The sequence below is a fragment of the Piliocolobus tephrosceles genome, chromosome 11 (genome assembly GCF_002776525.5).
Source record: "Piliocolobus tephrosceles isolate RC106 chromosome 11, ASM277652v3, whole genome shotgun sequence".
Classification (NCBI taxonomy): domain Eukaryota; kingdom Metazoa; phylum Chordata; class Mammalia; order Primates; family Cercopithecidae; genus Piliocolobus; species Piliocolobus tephrosceles.
The window spans coordinates 1,625,274-1,643,412 of record NC_045444.1 but is presented as its reverse complement, the minus strand read 5'-3'; the positions used below and the strand labels follow the sequence as shown (position 1 = coordinate 1,643,412).

General features: G+C 42.2%; 1 protein-coding gene across 1 annotated transcript in view; it reads right to left on the bottom strand.

The window, feature by feature from the left end:
* Positions 1 to 18,139, bottom strand: part of CFAP221 (cilia and flagella associated protein 221) — a 118,228-nt gene that overhangs the window by 93,963 nt on the left and 6,126 nt on the right. Inside the window, exons 2-6 of the mRNA XM_023185217.3 lie at positions 17,427 to 17,609; positions 14,516 to 14,616; positions 4,454 to 4,540; positions 4,206 to 4,304; positions 2,125 to 2,225 (exon numbers count right to left, since the gene is read on the bottom strand). Of these exons, the coding sequence (XP_023040985.2) occupies positions 2,125 to 2,225; positions 4,206 to 4,304; positions 4,454 to 4,540; positions 14,516 to 14,616; positions 17,427 to 17,562 (524 nt within the window). The 5' untranslated portion in view covers positions 17,563 to 17,609. The remainder of the gene's footprint in view (positions 1 to 2,124; positions 2,226 to 4,205; positions 4,305 to 4,453; positions 4,541 to 14,515; positions 14,617 to 17,426; positions 17,610 to 18,139) is intronic.

Genomic DNA, 18,139 nt, shown 5'->3' with positions numbered 1-18,139 from the left:
TGGTAATATGTAAAAGCTGACTCACTTTTAGTAGACTTGATTGTTTTAAAATTTTCTACAGATGATGATTCCTGGAACACCTCCTCTTCTTTTCTACTCCACACCCTCCTTTTGCTGGCTCATTTCTAGTCAAATTTCCAAACTCAGCTCAGACACGTTCTCCTCCTGGAAGTGTTGCCTGAGCTCCTCATCCTACCTGCCCTCAACTCACCTCAATGAAGCCGGGTCATCCCTTCTCAGTATACACTGAATTAGGCATGGAAACTGTCTAGTCATGGTACCAGGTCTTGATCATCTCTGCATCCTCAGAACCTAACACTGTGCCTGGCACATGGCAGGCATTCAATAAAGGTTTGTTAACTGACTGAATGAATGAATGCTGCATAAAGAACCCATCGAAATGATACCTTCAACCCCAAGATAGCCTAGGATTAACAGAAAACACTTTAGCTGAAAGCCTTTTCCAGTAGTCACCCCCTGTCCTGTTACCACGCATTTTGGACTGAATGTAGGATAGCACAGTTTGAGTAGTTAAAAGTTGATTACAAGCCATTACATTAAGGGCATGAAGTCTTGGAAGGCTATGCCTGCTACCTATGTTTGGAAGAAAAGAGTAGCGTGCTTATCTTTTGAAAGATTTTTTTTTTTAAATATCGCATCATTATATACAATAACTCAGTTAAATAAACCATGTAGCTGAAATTTTCATTCTGGTTACAAATGAAGGGTATGATATACAAAGTAGCTTGGGAACAGCTTCTAGGGAGGTTGGTAGATTTTTGTTTTAAGAACCCAAGGCTGATGTCTGCATTATTAGGCATATTATTTTCACCAGTTTTATAAATCATTGTTCTCAACTCATAAGTCTGGCTTATGATCCAAACAAAAAGTAATTTATGGAGGGGAAAAAAGAAGAAAAAAAAGAATTAGTGAACTATGGAGTTAGTTGTTTCCTGCCACTTCAACTTTGATAAAAATTGCTATATTTGCCCACTCAAAGGAAATACCTGTTCTCAAAATTCAAAGAGTGAGGGGACCCTGCAAGGAAGGATTCACCTATTTAAACTCTTGGGGTCCCTATATAGACCTACTGAGGAGGAGTGAGCGAACACAGGAAGGGTTGGTGAGAGGGAAGGAGGAAGTACTGTGGTGGAGTTCTTGCAGAATTTTTTGGGGAAAATAAATAGAGAATGGAAGAGCACGGGGCTAAGAATGTAAAAGTCACAAAAAATGCAGAAGTCTGATAATTCCCATTGTTAGCAACAATGTAGGAGAAACAGAAATCCTCACACACTGTTGGGATTACAGGTGTGAGCCACCAAGCCCAGCCTATGCCATTTGATGTAAAAGACTAGAGCATCCATAGACCCTGTGGGGGGATCAATCCTCTATGGACATTGAAGGGCAACTATATATCAATATCTAACAGCTCAATATCCATCTAGGGACAGATAGCACTATGCCTGATAGTAGACATTTAGTATTTACTGAAAGAACAAGACATTCCTTAAGTTATACTGGAATCATTCACCATTTTCCCAAAAAAAGGAGAGAATCTGAGCTTTGGCTTATGTAGTGAAATTCTGTTGTCTTTGCCTTCATCTCAAAAACAGATTGGTTAATGGATGGGTATATGATCCAGGTTGGTCCGATAAGCCTCAGTCCTGGGGTTTTGCTTGAATATCACCAACCTCTCCACCCTCTCCAATCACCCCATCCCCAGGCTAATGTCTGGAGCTCCTGGAGGCTGTCTTGCCCCCATGAAGGGGACCTGTTGAGAATGAAGTGCAAGACAGTGGAACTAAGATATGGGGAGAGTCAGGCTCCTGCAACTGGATTTAAATCCCTAGACCCAGAGGCACCTGAAGATCCACCTGGCCTGCACCTTTCTGTTAATTGACCCAATAAATTCCCCTTCTTGCTTATGATCTTTTGACTCATGTTTGGTTTTTGTTTTTGCTTTTTTTTCTTGTTTTGTTTTTTTGGCCTTTTACAATGACAAGTCCAGTCTATTTCAGGTAGAAGGATGAACTTCCATTAGGAAAAACAAAAGTCTAAGGTTTCGTATGAGTATCTCTTAGTTTTTCACATCCTATACATTTTGTTGACATTTTGGTAACTCACCTTTCACCCAGTAGAACATTTGACAGATTTATAAATGAAGGAAAGGCCAGTGAGTTCATTACTGGATAGGCATGAATAGGAACAAGCAAAGTGTCATCTCCCTAAAATTAATCGGAAAAAGTCAAGTTTCACATTTTGAAGACTACGACTTTTAGACAAACTTGTAGATGCTTTATTTCTCATCTTGTTTTCTAGCATTAAAAAATAGTTCCTTAAGAAACTTGGGCACTTAACTACAACATTAGAAATACTGAGTTTTCTTAGCCAAAAACAAAGCGTAGAAAATTTTAAGTACTCTTTATTGAAATGATGTTCACTATTATCCAAGGACGCTAAAGATAATGACGCCTCAGAGAGATATGAAGACAGTAATCTATCTGCTTCTATTTCAGCAAATTATGAAGAAACACAATCTTTAGTGGCCCAAGAAAAAGAGAACCAGCACAGAGTCATGTGATCCAGACAGCACAGAATAGAAAACAATGCATCAGCAAGAGGGCAGAGAAACCTGCTTCCTTCTCGTGGGATGTTAACCTTCAGAAGGACTGTTAGGCTCTCCAAATATAGTTTCTTTCTTTGCAAAATGGAGATAATCCCATCTTTTCTTACAGGAATTTTTAAGAATTAAAGCAGATGATGGCATTAAAAAGTCAAAAGTACTGCATAGAAGTGAGGTATTATTATTAGCATTATTTGGTAGTAACAGGAAATGTGTCCTGGCATTTTATACAACGCCTGTTCTAGGGATTCTTCTTCTGTTCAGCGCAGAATATTCCATCTGAAAGCAATATTCTGGTTTTGTTTTTATTTTTTATTTTATTTTATTTTATTTTGAGTGCTGGAGTGCAGTGGTGCGACCTCAGCTCACCGCAACTTCCACCTCCTGGGTTCAAGTGATTCTCCTGCCTCAGCCTCCGGAGTAGCTGGGACTACAGGTGCGCGCCACCAGGCCTGGCTAATTTTTTGTACTTTTAGTAGAGATGGGGTTTCATCATGTTGGCCAGGCTGGTCTTGAACTTCTGACCTCAGGTGATCCACCTGCCTCAGCCTCCCAAAGTGCAGGGATTACAGGCGTGAGCCACTGTGCCCGGACATTTTTATTTTCTTTAATTGAAACTCCAAAAAAATAAAAATGGTCTACCACATTCTTAAGGAAATGTGCTTCTTGATCTAAAATACTACTGTGGGTATGTTGGGTCTAAGGTTCGTTCCCTCCCCCTGTGGAAATGCATCTCTATTATGATGATGTGAGTCAGAGACAACACTATCCATTTACAAAAGTTAACTTTGCAAATTTTTATAACTTTTTTGGAAAGAAAAAGTGAAATGCTTTCAAGGCAAGTCACCTTATTGTACAGATTGTAAGAAATAAAAGCATTGCTTAAAAAGAAAAATAGTAGAAACTCATTTGTTACTACTGTATACTCTTCTGTTTTGGTTTTGAAACATCAATAATTTAGTTAACCTAAGGGCTTCTCAAGATGAAGACTGTGGGTCTGGACCATAGAGCAAAGGGAGGGGCAGAGGGGACAGTGTTAAGAGAAGGAATGACACCAGCTCTGGCTGGAGGCCAAAGGGTGAATTAGGCGACCTAGGAAAGGCTCAGAAGAACTCAAACAGCTCCCACCTCCCGGAACCACCCCATCCCTGCACCAGGGCTGCCTCTGTGGGCAATCCCAGGCATAGACCAGTGGCTGGTGTTTATAATCATAACTTGGATGGTTGTTAGTTTTTCAACCTAGCATTTAAGGGAGTATGTTAAAGTTATTTGAAAAGGCTTCAGCAACTGCCAGCACCACATGATAGATGAAGCTTTAGGCACAGGGCAGTGGGAAGCCTGCAGCAAACAGCATCTCCTGACTCTGTCCAGGTCCTCTGCAGCCTGACACTTTCCCATCTTGGGCCATATCACTGGGCAACAAGCCTTGCACACCAGTCACACTGGTGACCCGGGGAACACCCGGTACTGGGTCAAGAAAGCTCTCAGTGGTCATTCCACCTCTCTTCCTGCCACCCTTGAGGATGTAAGTTTTAACCCATCATCAAAAAAAAAAAAAAAAAGGCAATGTTAAGAGACCCACCTTACAGTGAATACGGATGCAGTCATAATAATATCGCCACTCATCTGGAGAAAATGTAACGGTGACCGTGAGGGACAAGCCAGGCACCAGGTGGTGTTCCTGGAAGACAGGTGGGCTCTTGTCGGGACAAGCCCCGGACTGCACAGACAGCAGCACCAGGGTTGACAATACACCACATACCCACCCTCCACAGGCCTGAGACGCAGACAACCACACCGTGGGAGAACAGGGAAACCAATGACACTTACCTTTCTTACATAATTGATCTCAAAGTATTTGGTTTGCGGAGGTAAAATATGAACACTTGTGTCTTCATTGGAAACATTGACCAGATGCTGCGAGAGAAAAAGAAGTATTCAGAGGAAATACACAGCTTTATTTATTTGCATATTCATCTCATTTATGTAGACTTCATCTGTTCCTGAAAGAATTTGAGGAGATATCCTGTATTTTTTAACTTTTTAAAAGATTTGATATACATCATACACTATTCGAAGAATAATAAACACAACACACACCATTTCAAGAATTATAAAACATTCCCCTTGTCCCCACTTTCCCCCTTAGGAACAATACCAAAGCCTGCAGTACCCCTCCCCCAACCCCAGCGCGAGACTTAGCATCCTTTAGAGACCCCTCCCCACAGTTCCGAACATAACTGCAAGTGCTTTTTGTTGAATTCAATTTAGTCCTGTGATTCAATGGAGCCAAGAAGTCAGGCACCAACTCCTACAGGTTCTCTAGTTACATGCCACTGGTTCAGGGGCCAGAGGACACTGAAACTATCAGAAAGTCAGGAAAAGGAACATGGCTAAGACAGCCTCCAATCCACGCCTGGGCAGATGAAAAGGAAGTCGAGGGCGGGAATTCTCTGAAAGTGACAGGAGAAGGACATCCCTGTGAGGCAGGATCATCTGGTGGATACATCAGCTGGGTCTCTGAGGAAACAGGTGTTTTTCCTTCCTTTGTTTGAAAGAGACGCAAGAACTTTGATATCTGGGGATCTGGGCTTTGCCTGGGCCAGGGGAAGGTTAAGAGACCTTTGGTTTCTGAAGTCTAGGCCAGAGGCTGGGCCTGTCCCAGGGGCTTGGAAGGCCCATGGCTTGAGGCCTGACTTTCTTCAATGCTCTAAGTAAGACTTTAGACATTCTCTCCTGATGAGGGTACACTATGTTTGCCTGTGGTTTTTTTGTTGTTGCTTTTTTATTGTTTTATTTTTGAGATAAGGTCTTTCTGTTGCTCGGGTTACGGCACAATCATAGCTCACTGAAGCCTTGGACTCCTGGGTTCAAGCAAACCTCCTGCCTTTGCTCCCGAGTAGCTGGGATTATAGGCATGCGCCATCATGCCCAACTAATTTTTATTTTTTGTAGAGATGGGGTCTCACCATGTTATCCAGGCTGGTCTTGAACTCCTGGGCTCAAGGATCTTCTCACGCTGGCCTCTGAAAGTGCTGGGATTACAGGTATAAGCCACTGTGTCTGGTCATGCATGTGTTTAAAACGTTCTTATTTGTTACATGCAAACATTCTTAAAGCACTACAATTTTTGTGACCCTGTTTTGATGTATCTTCCTTTTCTTACGAAACTTGTTAAAAGCCCAAACAAAAAGTTTCCCAGGCCTCTCTTGGCCTCCAAGGGGCCCTGCACATGGGCAGTCTTGGTGAAGGGATGAGTTCCCAGGGGCCAGACCCATGAGAGCAGCTCTTGTGAGAGAGGCTGGGAGGAGAGGTGTGCTGAGTCCATCACACTCAGAGTCCTGGGGTGACAGGACCCGCCTGAGGATGGAGAGGGGCCACTCAGCCCCAGGCCTGGAACCTTAACAAACAGCTCTGTCTCCATGCTTCTCACTGGGGGAGGGCTGTGAAGTTCTCAAGCTGGAGTCCAGGAAGAACTGGAAGCAGAAGTGGTTCTGTCATCTGTTATTACTTAAAAATAATTCAGTAAGAACACTGCAACAAACAAGGGTGTATAAACTGGTTTTAATATGTACCCTGGGAGTGGTTAAGCTCAGAGGAAATGAGCAATCTGCACTCTAGGAGGGCTTTTTTTTTTTTGAGACGGAGTCTTGCTCTGTTGTGCAGGCTGCAGTGCAGTGGCGCGATCTCGGCTCGCTGAAGTCTCCGCCTCCCGGGTTCAAGTGATTCTCCTGCCTCAGCCTCCTGAGTAGCTGGGATTACAGGTGCGCACCACCAGGCCCGGCTAATTTTTGTATTTTTAGTAGAGACAGACGGGGTTTCACCATGTTGGTCAGGCTGGTCTCGAACTTCTGACCTCATGATCCACCTGCCTCAGACTCCCAAAGTGCTGGGATTACAGGTATGAGCCACCGCGACCGGCCTCTAGGAGTGCTTTGTGAGCACCGAAGGATCCTAACCCAGCATCTACACTCCAGAGGCAGCCCCCAGAGTGTTTCAATTATGCCACCTAAATTCATTCTGGAGAGTCTTCTGGATTAGCAGAAAGGATACTCAGAATCTATGGATTAACTAGAAATAGTATCCAGGCATTTCCACTCTCAAACAAAAGGGGTATGAGAATCTGGTGAGCGCAAAAGACCACTATCCTTTAGAATGACATTCAAGGGCCCCCGGACTCCCTCCCAGGCCCCATGCTCTGTACTTGACTAAAGTATTCGGTCAGCCAGTTGTCACATCTGCTGCCATCAAAGCCTCCCCACCAGGAGCTACAGCTGGGACTTTGTGAGACTACAAACACAATGATCTTTCTGCCTGCTTGCTAGTAAGTGTTCATATGTGTTGCAGAGTGTCTTCTCAGACCTGTTTGCTGCAGCAGACCACTGGTAGCAAGGCTGCTGAGGAGTGGACCTATGACTCCCACATGCTGTCAGGGTCAGACTCTCAATATCTGCCTGACAATTAGCAATAAGCTCACTGGCTTAGGTCAGTTTCCAACAAGCAACAATATGGGCAGAAGACCAGAACAGAGATCTGTCCTCCAAGCTGCTGGGTTGGCTCCATTTTTCCAGTATTCCTGAATGGTCCCAAGGAAGATAGGAACCTAAACTCCCAAGACTGGAGATCCAGCCAGCACCTATGGACAAATAAAGAGACCTTACCTTTCCTCCAACCTGAATGTGTCAGAGCAAATCCAAATCTAACCACTACCCATTTGAACATGAAGGGGGCATGCTAGAATTCATGACATAATATCTATATTGTCAAGTGAGCAAAATATTTGCAATAGGAGGGTCAGGCATAGTGGCTCACACCTGTAATCCCAGCACCCTGGGAGGTCAAGGCAAGTGGATCACCTGAGGTCAGGAGTTTTGAGACCAGTCTGGCCAACATGTTGAAACCCCATAATACAAAAATTAGCTGGGCGTGGTGGTGGGAGCCTGTAATCCCAGCTACTAGGGAGGCTGAGGCAGGAGAATCGCTTGAACCCAGGAGGTGGAGGTTTCAGTGAACCGAGATTACGCCATTGCATTCCAGGCTGGACGACAAGAGCGAAACTCTGTCTCAAAAAAAAAAACAAAAAAAAAAACAAAAAAAACAAAAAAAAAACAGAAAAAGAAAAAAATTAGCAATAAGAAAATACTAGATGATTTTCTTAAAGAATAACATAGATTCAATTTGTGATAGTAAAAGATACATTATTTGACTATAGTTTCCCATGTCCACCTTTAAAAGATTCTTGATCTGGAATCGTTCATTTGGATCAACAGAGAAATAAGAAACAACAAACTCAAACAAAAATATAGATATTTAGTTAATAAGAGCTCAGAAACAGGAAGAAAATGTTCAGCTTCTGTTTGAGACCTGAAGTGAAACGGAGACTAGTGGAGAATGAAGGCCTGGGTAGCTGGGTGCAGTGGCTCACGCCTGTAATCCCAGCTACTCAGGAGGCAGAGGTGGGAGGATCACTTGAGCCCAGGAGTTTGAGGCTGCAGTGAGCTGTGATCCACATGGCAGATGGCAGAGAAGGCAGTCAGCAGACACAGTGATGGTGCGGGCAGGGATATTTCCACCAAATAATGCCTAAGACAATTCCAGGGGACATTGTGCCAATGAGCTTTTTCAATGAACTCAAAACAACAACAAAACATGACAAATTATAGCAAAAAAATGAACAGCTTATTCTCTACGCTTTAGTAAACAAAGTCAACATCCAAAAGACTGACTTCCAAAACAGGAAGATTTTATTAATTTTGCGGTTCTCAATTTTTGGTTGCAAGCACTCATTGCTTCCCATAATCATCCATGTTCTTTGTCCTATTAAAGATTTGTCTGAGCCCAGGAAGACTGCAGAGGCCATTTTGTGCAACGTCCTTATTTCATGAAGACACAGTGACCTGGAACTGTCCATGCCACAGGGTGAGTGGAAGACCTGGGCCTAGAACCCGGTCTCCAGCTCTGGGCTAGGGCTCTTTCCACTACATCCTACTGTGTGATGGCTCAGCGCATCTCAGTGCCCAGCCTGCATTTCCTATCTTTCTCTTTATACTTTATCAGCAGATCAGCTTTATTTTTAGATCATTATAAATAATATCCCTTCAGAGATAAAATGCCAGTCCTGCCTTTCCATTTATAACTAAAACTGGGGAAAATAATTATCATTCAAAGGAAAAACAAACCTTGGGAAAACGAATCAAGTGCTTAGAAAGTGTACGTTACATTAATACGAATAGTTTATTTGAAAACATAACAAAACACAAGCAACCCAACGTTACCCTTAGGCAAGATAAAATTGCCTAAAATCCTACCCTGTGTTTCAGTTTTGGGTCAGTAGACCGCCCAGTCCCTCTGGGATCTCTGTTCCCCTGGGAGCTGACCTTCTGCTGGCCCGGGGGTCCCTGTTTCCTTGGTGCTGTCTCCGCAGGGCACCATATTTACTCCGAAGTGAAATTCAGCCCCTTCTAGAGTTTTTCAGAACTGCTTCCCACTCCACAAAAACCCCACAAAAACCATCAACCACACATCAAGTGTGGTTTAACAGCTGTTACTCAGGAATTTCCTCAAGAGGGCTCCCAGCTCTCTTCACCCCCAATCCCATGCTGCTTCAGGCTCCCTTCTGCGTCTCCTCAGAAGAGTCTATTCTCCTCCTTCTAGAGGGAGCGGCAGAACCTGCCCTCCAGTGAAGTCTTGGCTTGGAGTGGGTCAGGGCTAACCTTCAAACACAACACTTCAGCCTGCAAGTTGTAAGCTCAGTGGCACAGCTTCTCAAAGAGGGTTCATACGTAACATGAGGGATCTGGGGACAAAATTCAAGCAGCCTTATAAGTTCTTTAAAGTGTTTTATTTTAAAATGCATCTTCGTCATGCATTTGCTCTAAAATTTTGCTCTCTATTGCATTTCTCCAAAATGTAAGAGTGAAATTGATGCTCTAGAAAAATGTGCTATGTTTACACTGTGGCTTCAATTCTCCCATCCCCACACTCTGAGCAGCCACTGGGATTCATGGCCCTGATTTTGAGATGCAAGATCTTGGGGGTGTCTAAGGCTGTAATAGAACAGGTCTCTAATGTAAAGTAATATAAAAACAAATATTATTATTTGACAAAGCCAGAAGAAACTGTTCATTTATTTAAGATAAGACTTTTTAGGCTAACAAGTTTGTTTTGGGCTGGCAACAGCAACACTGGTTGTCTTGAAGGAAAAGTGATGGATTATTTACTTAATAATTTCCAGGACCAAATCACTCCACAAAGGTAAAAACAAATTTAAGGGGTCTTGGCTTTGAGAAAACCAGGGACCATTATTTCAAATTTTAAAGGAAATTGAAACACTGATCTCAATATGAATGCGAGCAAAATGTTTCAGATCCTTCAGCCAGAGCTGGATTGATCTGAAATGTTAATGAACAATTTATTTGTGGTTTTAAATACACATTCAGTCATTCCATTCTTGGGCAATTTGCATAGTTTGCTGTAGCAAAACCAAGATAAAAGCAGTTGTTGGATTTTCCACCTTGTTTGGCAAGAATTTCAAGGCAATTGCCTTAAGCTTCCACTTCAATTTGCCAGTGGAAACTGGGGGCTGGCTCTTCCAAGATTTCCGAGAATGTCATTAAGATGAAATCACTTGACTTTTATCTATTTCTGTTCTGTCTGATAGAAGCAATATGACCACCTAGACTTTACATTGTATTTCCTTGGAATTAGTGAGCCTCTGCCACTCTTCTAATAACCTCACAACTCATAACAAAGTGAGTTCCACATCCTTCACTCACAAGTGCTTGTTGGGTGCCTTCACTCAGGCACTGCACGAGGTGCCAGGGAAGCAGCAATATGAAAGACAGACATGGCCTCCATTCTGCAGCAGAATGAAGCCGAGCTGAGGCTTCATGCCTTTTTCAATAACTAAACCATACTCCCTTGCTCCCCATGAATTCTAAGTGGGGATGAAATCATCCACAAAGGAAGGAAGTCAAAATTGATTCTTGGGAGGACAAAGGAATCTTAGACATTGTGATGGCTGCAATCTTCCAAAGCTCAATCCTACCTGACAAAATCTTATTCCTTAGTATTTAGTTTCTCTCATTCATGTTTCCCTAGGGGATGCTAATGAAAGAAAAGAACCACATCATCCTCTAGAATTCCACTAAGTTGATCTTCCTCAAATGCATCATAACCCTGCTCAAAAATACTTCCTTAACTTCCTGCTGCTTTCTGAATCACATGCACACTCCTTACGTTGATATTGTTGTCCCAACCCACAATGTCCCACCTTCTCCATTACCCACTCCAAAGCCCTACCATCCAGGCAAACCAGCCTCCAAATAGGCAATTTGTTGGCTCAACTCGAGCCCCTGCATGTCTTCCTCTGGGCCCCGAATGCCTTCTCCCCACTTCCTACTTAGCTTTTGGGCTATCCCCAATGGCCTCTCCTCCACATGCCTCTAACACCCTCCTACAGAGGTGAAATGCTGCCTTTTCTCTACAGAACATTTTCTTCTGACTTCCTCATGCCACCTTGCTTGCCTAGTCTCATGTTTGAGCTATTTGGTGGTTTTGAAACACTTTCTGCTCCTTGGAAAACTCCTTGATTTTATTCACCTTAGCATTTCCCATAATGCTTCAACACTTTGTTTGGCATGTAATGGGGACTCTCACCAACTGTATGTGGAATTAAACAGAAGAAAACCCTTAACTCTATTAGAAACAAGGTAACATCAACGAGACAGTACAACTTCGTTAGAGATAACAAAGTAATATGCAAAAAAAGAGACCAATTAAAGAAGTAAATAGTAAAGTATACAATAATATGATTAAAATTATGAGGAGGCTAAAATAATTTTAAGTTTAGTAACACTATTGGAATCACTAACATTATACTAAGCAAAAAAAAAAAAAAAAAAAAAAAAAAAAAAAGAGGCCAGTTTTAAAAAGCTATGTTGTGACCTAAAAGTGTTATGTTGTTAGTTTTTTTGATATAGCAACTTTTTAACTTACCAGTTCATTATTAACTCTAATAGTTGCCATCATTTTAAAAATGTCAATATTTCTTAAAACTACAGGACTCTTAGCAAGCTAATTATGCCTATGTAATTCTGAGGAAAGTCTATTTTAAGGAAGGTGAGCCATCATCTTCCGAACCCACACAGGTGGAAAATATCCTAAGGCTAGTGACAAAAGTTATAAAACATTTATTATAAAAAAGAATTGCGACTTAATATTCTTAAGGTTGCAACATTCCCCAAATTGATCTACAGATTCAATGCAATTCCCATCAAAATCCCAAAAGTATTCTTGCAGAAATTGAAAAGGTGATCCTAAAATTCATTTGGAATTACAAGGAACCCAAAATAACCAACATGGTCTTGAAAAAGAACAAAACTGGAGGACTCGTACTTCCTGATTTCAGAATTTACCATAAGCTACAGTAAGGAAGTGTGGTACTTCCGTAAGTGCAGGCGTATAGATCAGTGGAGTATAACCGAGGGTTCAGAAATAAACCCTTACATTTACAGTAAATTGATTTTCAGCAAGACAGCCAAGACCATTCAATAGGGGAAAGAATAGTCTTTTCAACAAATAATGGTAGAACATGCAAAAGATTGAAGTTGAACCCTTACCTCACACAATACATAAAAATTAACCCAAAATAAACCATAGGTCTAAATACGAAAGCTAAAACTATAAAACTCTTAGAAGAAAACACAGGAGTAAGTCTTTATGACTTTATAAGTTGTTTGTTTAATACCCTAAATTTGTGGTATGGCAGCCACAGGAAGCTAACAAACCATATAACCCAACAATGCTCCTCCTATGTATATCTCCAAGAGAATGCTAAATATGTGCACAAAAGCAAGCCCATGAATGTTCATAGCAGCATCATTCATGATAGCCCCAATGTGGAAACAACCCAACATCCACCAGCTGGTGAGTGGATAAACCAAATGTGATCTATCCACACAATGGAATACTGTTCAGCCATAAAAGGGGATGAAGTACTGCTACATGCTATGACTTGGATGAGCCTGGAAAACACCATGCTGAGTGAAAGAAGTCAGTCACAAGAGACCATGTATTATATGATTGCATTCACAAGAAATGTCCAGGAAGAGGCAAATCAATAGACAGAAACTGGATGAGTGATTGCCTAGGGTGGGAGTGGGATGGGAATAGGGGATGAGGAGGGACTGAAAGTAGGTGTGGGGTTTCTGCTTCGAGTGATAAAAATATTCTCAACTTAGATTGTGGCAATGGTTGCACAACTCTGAGAATATACTAAAAATTATTGAATTGCATATATACTGTAAATGGGTAAATTTATGATGATAAATGATCACTCAATAAAGCAGTAAGAAAAGAAAGGAGAAGGAGCAAGTAATAAAATTTTATCTTAGCCTTTGGCATATATTTCATTTATAAACAATGAGTAATTACGAATCATAATTATTTTAGATCTATCCTACCACAGCATAGACAGCAAACCTTATAACCAGCATCAGTAGGCTTCAAAATGAATCATTAACTTTGGTCTTTGATGCTGTGTTGTGAGAAATGTGACCGGAGGTTGATGGTTGAAGTTCCTAATAATAGGTTCAAATCCTAGCCCTTTTCCTAAGAGGAAATACTTGGCACCTAACAGGTTCCCCTCCTCACCCATTCTCGCTACTCACTTCATTGTATAAGGATTCGTGGAAACTGTGTTCTCCTCTGTTCTTTGGGGTCTTCCTGAGAGAAATTTCCTTCCCAATAACTTTACTATTTGTCAGTTTCCTCCAGTGTTTTGCCTCACTCTAAACAATTGAACGTGATAATTAGAACGTTCTGAAAATGATCTACCTTAAGACACGGCTTCTAAGAATGTTGTACATCTAAAAGTGGAGTCTTGTGGTGGCTGGAGACAGGGCCAGAGGAGGGCCATCACACACAAAGGCAGAGTCTCAGAGGGCACATGTAAAAAGAGCCCATCTCCGTCCCTCCCCAACAATACATGGGGACAGTTTGGCCTGGATCTAGGGCCGAATTGGAGTAGTTCTGAGAAGTCCTGCCAGGCATGACTGGGGGGATCATGGTGAAGTCACTGAGATTGTTCAGGTCCATTTGTGCACAGGATGCTTAGGTGGGCCCCTGAAGTAAGGCAGAGCCCACCCCAGTCAACATCCAGGTCAGTGAAGGGGACCCAGGAAGGGCTGGGCCTCTGTGTGGCTCTGTGCTAAGCTGCAGTTGCTATAGGCTTTGGCTCCTTTGCAGTCCAGCCCTTCAGCTGTCTCTTCAGGAGCCTGTTCAGTGGGGCTGACCCCTGCCTCCCTGGACCTAGACAAATTCTCTCTGGCCAGAGTGACTGATTAGGCATGGACATCTGACCCAAGCAGGTAAAAGGAAGCCCTGGTTGGAGCTTCGTAGGAAAGGGACACCCCTCTTCCTGGTGCTACAGGCCTGGAGCAAGAGTGATGTGGAGAAAGGCAGCCCAGGAGCTAAATTCTGCCTCTGACACTTAGCAGCTTTGTGTCTTTGAATAAATTATTTAACCTTTAGGAATCTCTGTTTCCTCACCTATATATATAATGAGAGGAATAATGTAGCCTCCACAGAGCTAGCATAAGGATTAAATTAAATCATGTAAATCACGAAGCACAGCACCTGGCCCCTAAGAGTCACTCAGCAATGACACATATTTGGAAAGAGTGCAAGGGGAGCCTTTGGCAGGAGGAAAGTAACTTGTCCAAGACACTGATGCAACCTTAAAGTTTCTCATCGTCGAACTACCTTTCTGGCCCAATTTACACTTGCACTATGGCTGATTATGCTGTTCTTTAGATAAGCAAATAATATAAATTCAGAACATTTGTGTCACTTCATTATGATGATTAATTATCCCATTGAAAAAGTACCTACCAGAATCTGTTGGTGCTGTTTTTCTACTTGATAGCCTCCAAAATGTATTATGCCAGGTCTGGCCTGTATGACCTTATTATTCACAAGTTTTGCATAAACCTCTATAAAAACAATGTAGATAAGCACATCATGAGACATCAAAGAAAATATTAAAGTTGCTCCTTATTAACATAGCTTTCTTTAATTTAGGGCATTTTAAGCATATGAAAGTTGTAGACATTGGATCCAGCTGTCAACAAGATTAATTATCTGTTCTAAATAAACTGAACTCCTTCTCCCTTTCTATTTTTAAACATCACTTGGGAGATACTATCATTACAATACAAATTCAGGCAGATTGTTACCTAGTGAAAGAATTTGCTCTTCACACATTTTGTACACGTCTTTGTCATAAAACACCAGCTCCTAAAGAGCACATGGCCTGTCTTTGCTCTGCCTAGCACTGAGATTACTTATTACGTAATGAATACCCAGCTCAAAGGATTCAAATACCACACACTTAATTTTATTACTATGTATTTAACTTTTATTTGATTTCCTCTGATTAGAATTACAATGTGATGTAGAGTAATACTAAAACTTAAAGCTCTGAAAAGTTAGCACTTGGAACGGTAAGTCTCAAACTGCTTTTGGTGTCATGTGAATGTCCCTTTTAAATGGCTGAGCTCACAAAAGTGTTCAGGTCTACAAAAATTTTCCCAGCTCTTTATTTAGGCAGCAGCAAACGTGTGGAGAAGGTACTGAGAACCCACTCTATGTACGTGCTTTGTGCCAGGCAGTGGTATGCATACATTTGTTTATAATCCTCACCCCAGCCCTTTGAGGTAGGTATTATTTCTACTTTACAGATGAAGGAGGTAAGACTTAACAAGGTTAAGAAACTTGCCTACAGCTGGTAATCAAAAATCAAAGCTAGGCATGGTGGCTCACACCTGTAATCCCAGCATTTTGGGAGGCTGAGACAGGAAGAGCGCTTGAGCCCAGGAGTTTGGGACCAGCCTGGGCAACACAGTGAGACCATCTCTCTACAGAAAATTTTAAAATTAGCTGAGTGTGGTAGTGTGCGCTTGTGATCTCAGCTACATGGGAGGCTGAGGTGCGAGGATCACTTGAGCCCAGAAGATCGAGGCTGCAGTGAGCTGTGATTGTACCATTGCTCTCCAGCCTGGACAACAGAACAACACTCTGTCTCAAAAGAACATAAAACAAACAAACAAACAAACCAAAAATCAAGCCCAGGTCTGTTGGATTCCAACCAGTAATCTGCCTTCCTCATGAATGTACTGTCCACCTTCTTACAAATGATAGCATTTGACTTTGACTGCATCCAAATCTTGTGAAGCGCAGACACCCTCACCCCATCCCTTTGATCATCATAATTCCAGGGTACATCTGAAGTGGGTGTGAAATGTTTGGTGTTTTTTTTTCTTTTCACCAGGTGAGCTGTCACTGTCATCCACTTGGGTCAAACTCAACAGCTAGAATGGGTTGAGGCTGGTGTGGTAGGGGAACTGATGATCTCCGTAGGTTATTATTTGGTCATTTTTAAGCACTGAAATTACCATATTCTGTAATTTTAAAAATTTATTTATTTTTATTTATTGATTATCTGTTTTTGAGAGGGAGGGAGTCTCGCTCTGTCACCCAGACTGGAGGGCAGTGGCGCGATCTTGGCTCACTGCAACCTCTGCCTCCTGGGTTCAAGTGACTGTCCTGCCTCAGCCTCCCAAGTAGCTGAGATTACAGGTGCCTGCCACCACACCCAGCTAATTTTTGTATTTTAGTAGAGTTGGGGTTTCACCATGTTGTTCAGGTTGGTCTCAAACTCCTACCCTCAAATAATCCAACCACCTTGGCCTCCCAAAGTGCTGGGATTACAGGAGTGAGCCACTGCACCCAGCCTATTCTATAATGTTTTTAATGTTGAAAGATTTTATTTTAGAGCCACAAAGTAGATATAAAACTGGCATTGTTCTTCTAATGCCCAGAAATGGTCAAGTATATCAATTTTCACTTGACAAGTTCTACAGTGACAACAGAACCATATCCAAATACAGTATTATGTCCCCACATTTGACATGGGCTTTGAAAGATGAGTGGTGGGTAACCAAGCATGTTAAGAGCTAGACCCAGGGCTCTGGTGGCTGAACACCAGCTCTCTACTTACTAGGTGTGCCATGTTGGGGAAATCATGTGGTCTCTTTGAGTTTTACCTTCTCCAAGAGTAAAATGTAAATAGATCCTACCTCATGATGTATTGTTGTGTGGATTGAATGGAAAGAATGTAGGCAAAATGATTATCCTTTTCCATAATAGCTATAGGATTTCTCAGGCTTTCCAGGCTACAAGATATGTACATGAAAAGGCAAAAAGGTCTGAAATGCATGTGGTCCGAAGGGCAGGAAGGAACCTCATGTAGCCAGAGCTAGAAATAAGTGGGGCATGGCGATGGGGATAGTGCTGGGTGGAGAGGTTCAGATTAGACAGTGAAGGGGGCCAAGCAAAGGAATTGTGACTTTATTCTGTATGCAAAGGGGGACTGTTGGGAGTTTGAGCAGATTAGGGATAAGAGCCAGCCAGGATTTTAGAAAGCAAACTGACAGGAGGAGAATGTGGTTGGGGAGGAGTCCCAGTGGCCCACTGAACGTGAGACGCAAGATAGGGGGAGCAGATAGGAAAGACATTAGAAGAAGTGGAAGCAACAGAACTTGATTAATTTACATACTCCACAAATATCTATCAGTTAAGCAGATGGATATAAATAGAATGACTGTTCTTAGTAATAAAAATTCGTATAAGCCTATAAAATGATATGGATAAATCTGCACTAAAAATCCCATTGTGCTTTCTGGACTTTGGCTCGCCTGTGAAGATGTGAGTTGTAAAGCAAATCTGTCTTCTAGCCACTTACTTGATTCCAGGAGGTGATTAGGTACTTCTTTTCTTTTCTTCGGCTCCTCCACTAGGTCCTTCAAGAGCTGGGGCGATGCATTATTAAAGGGTTCTTTAGCATTCTTTAGTCCTCTGGAGGTTTTCACCACTGCCATTTTCTCATGAAAAATGGAGTCTTCTTTTTAGAGCCAAAGGTCATGTCCTGGGGAGGAAAGAGCAGCAGTATAATCATCCATGAGAAACCACGCACATTGTTTTCTCTTTCTTTGATAAATGTACCTTGTCTCTGTGTAGTTTGCTGTGGTTCATGCCCTCCCTGGCTCTCCTCTCTGCGGGCCGTTCCATTCCCACACATGGCTGTCCCATTAATCTTCTTACATAACCCATCGCAACCCAATGTCATGCCATTGCTCCAAACCCTTCTGTGGTCCTTCATTCTCCCCAGGAGCTTTTCTTGAAATATACTTCTGAGATGCTTCTTGAGCTCATTGCAGGAGCCCAAGAAGGGAAAAATAAAGGCTCTCGGTCAAACAAATTTGGAAAATATTGATGTAGACAGTTAAATAAGACTTTTCTTTCAGAGATTTCTCCAAATGAGTTTCTTAGAGTATGTGACTATGGAAGTCTTTAACACTTGAAGGCACTGTTTACAGGACACTGGCATTTCAGAGTTACCCTCCTCCATCCCTCTGCTAACAGGGTGATGAGGAGGGGGGTGAGGAGGAGGGGGGG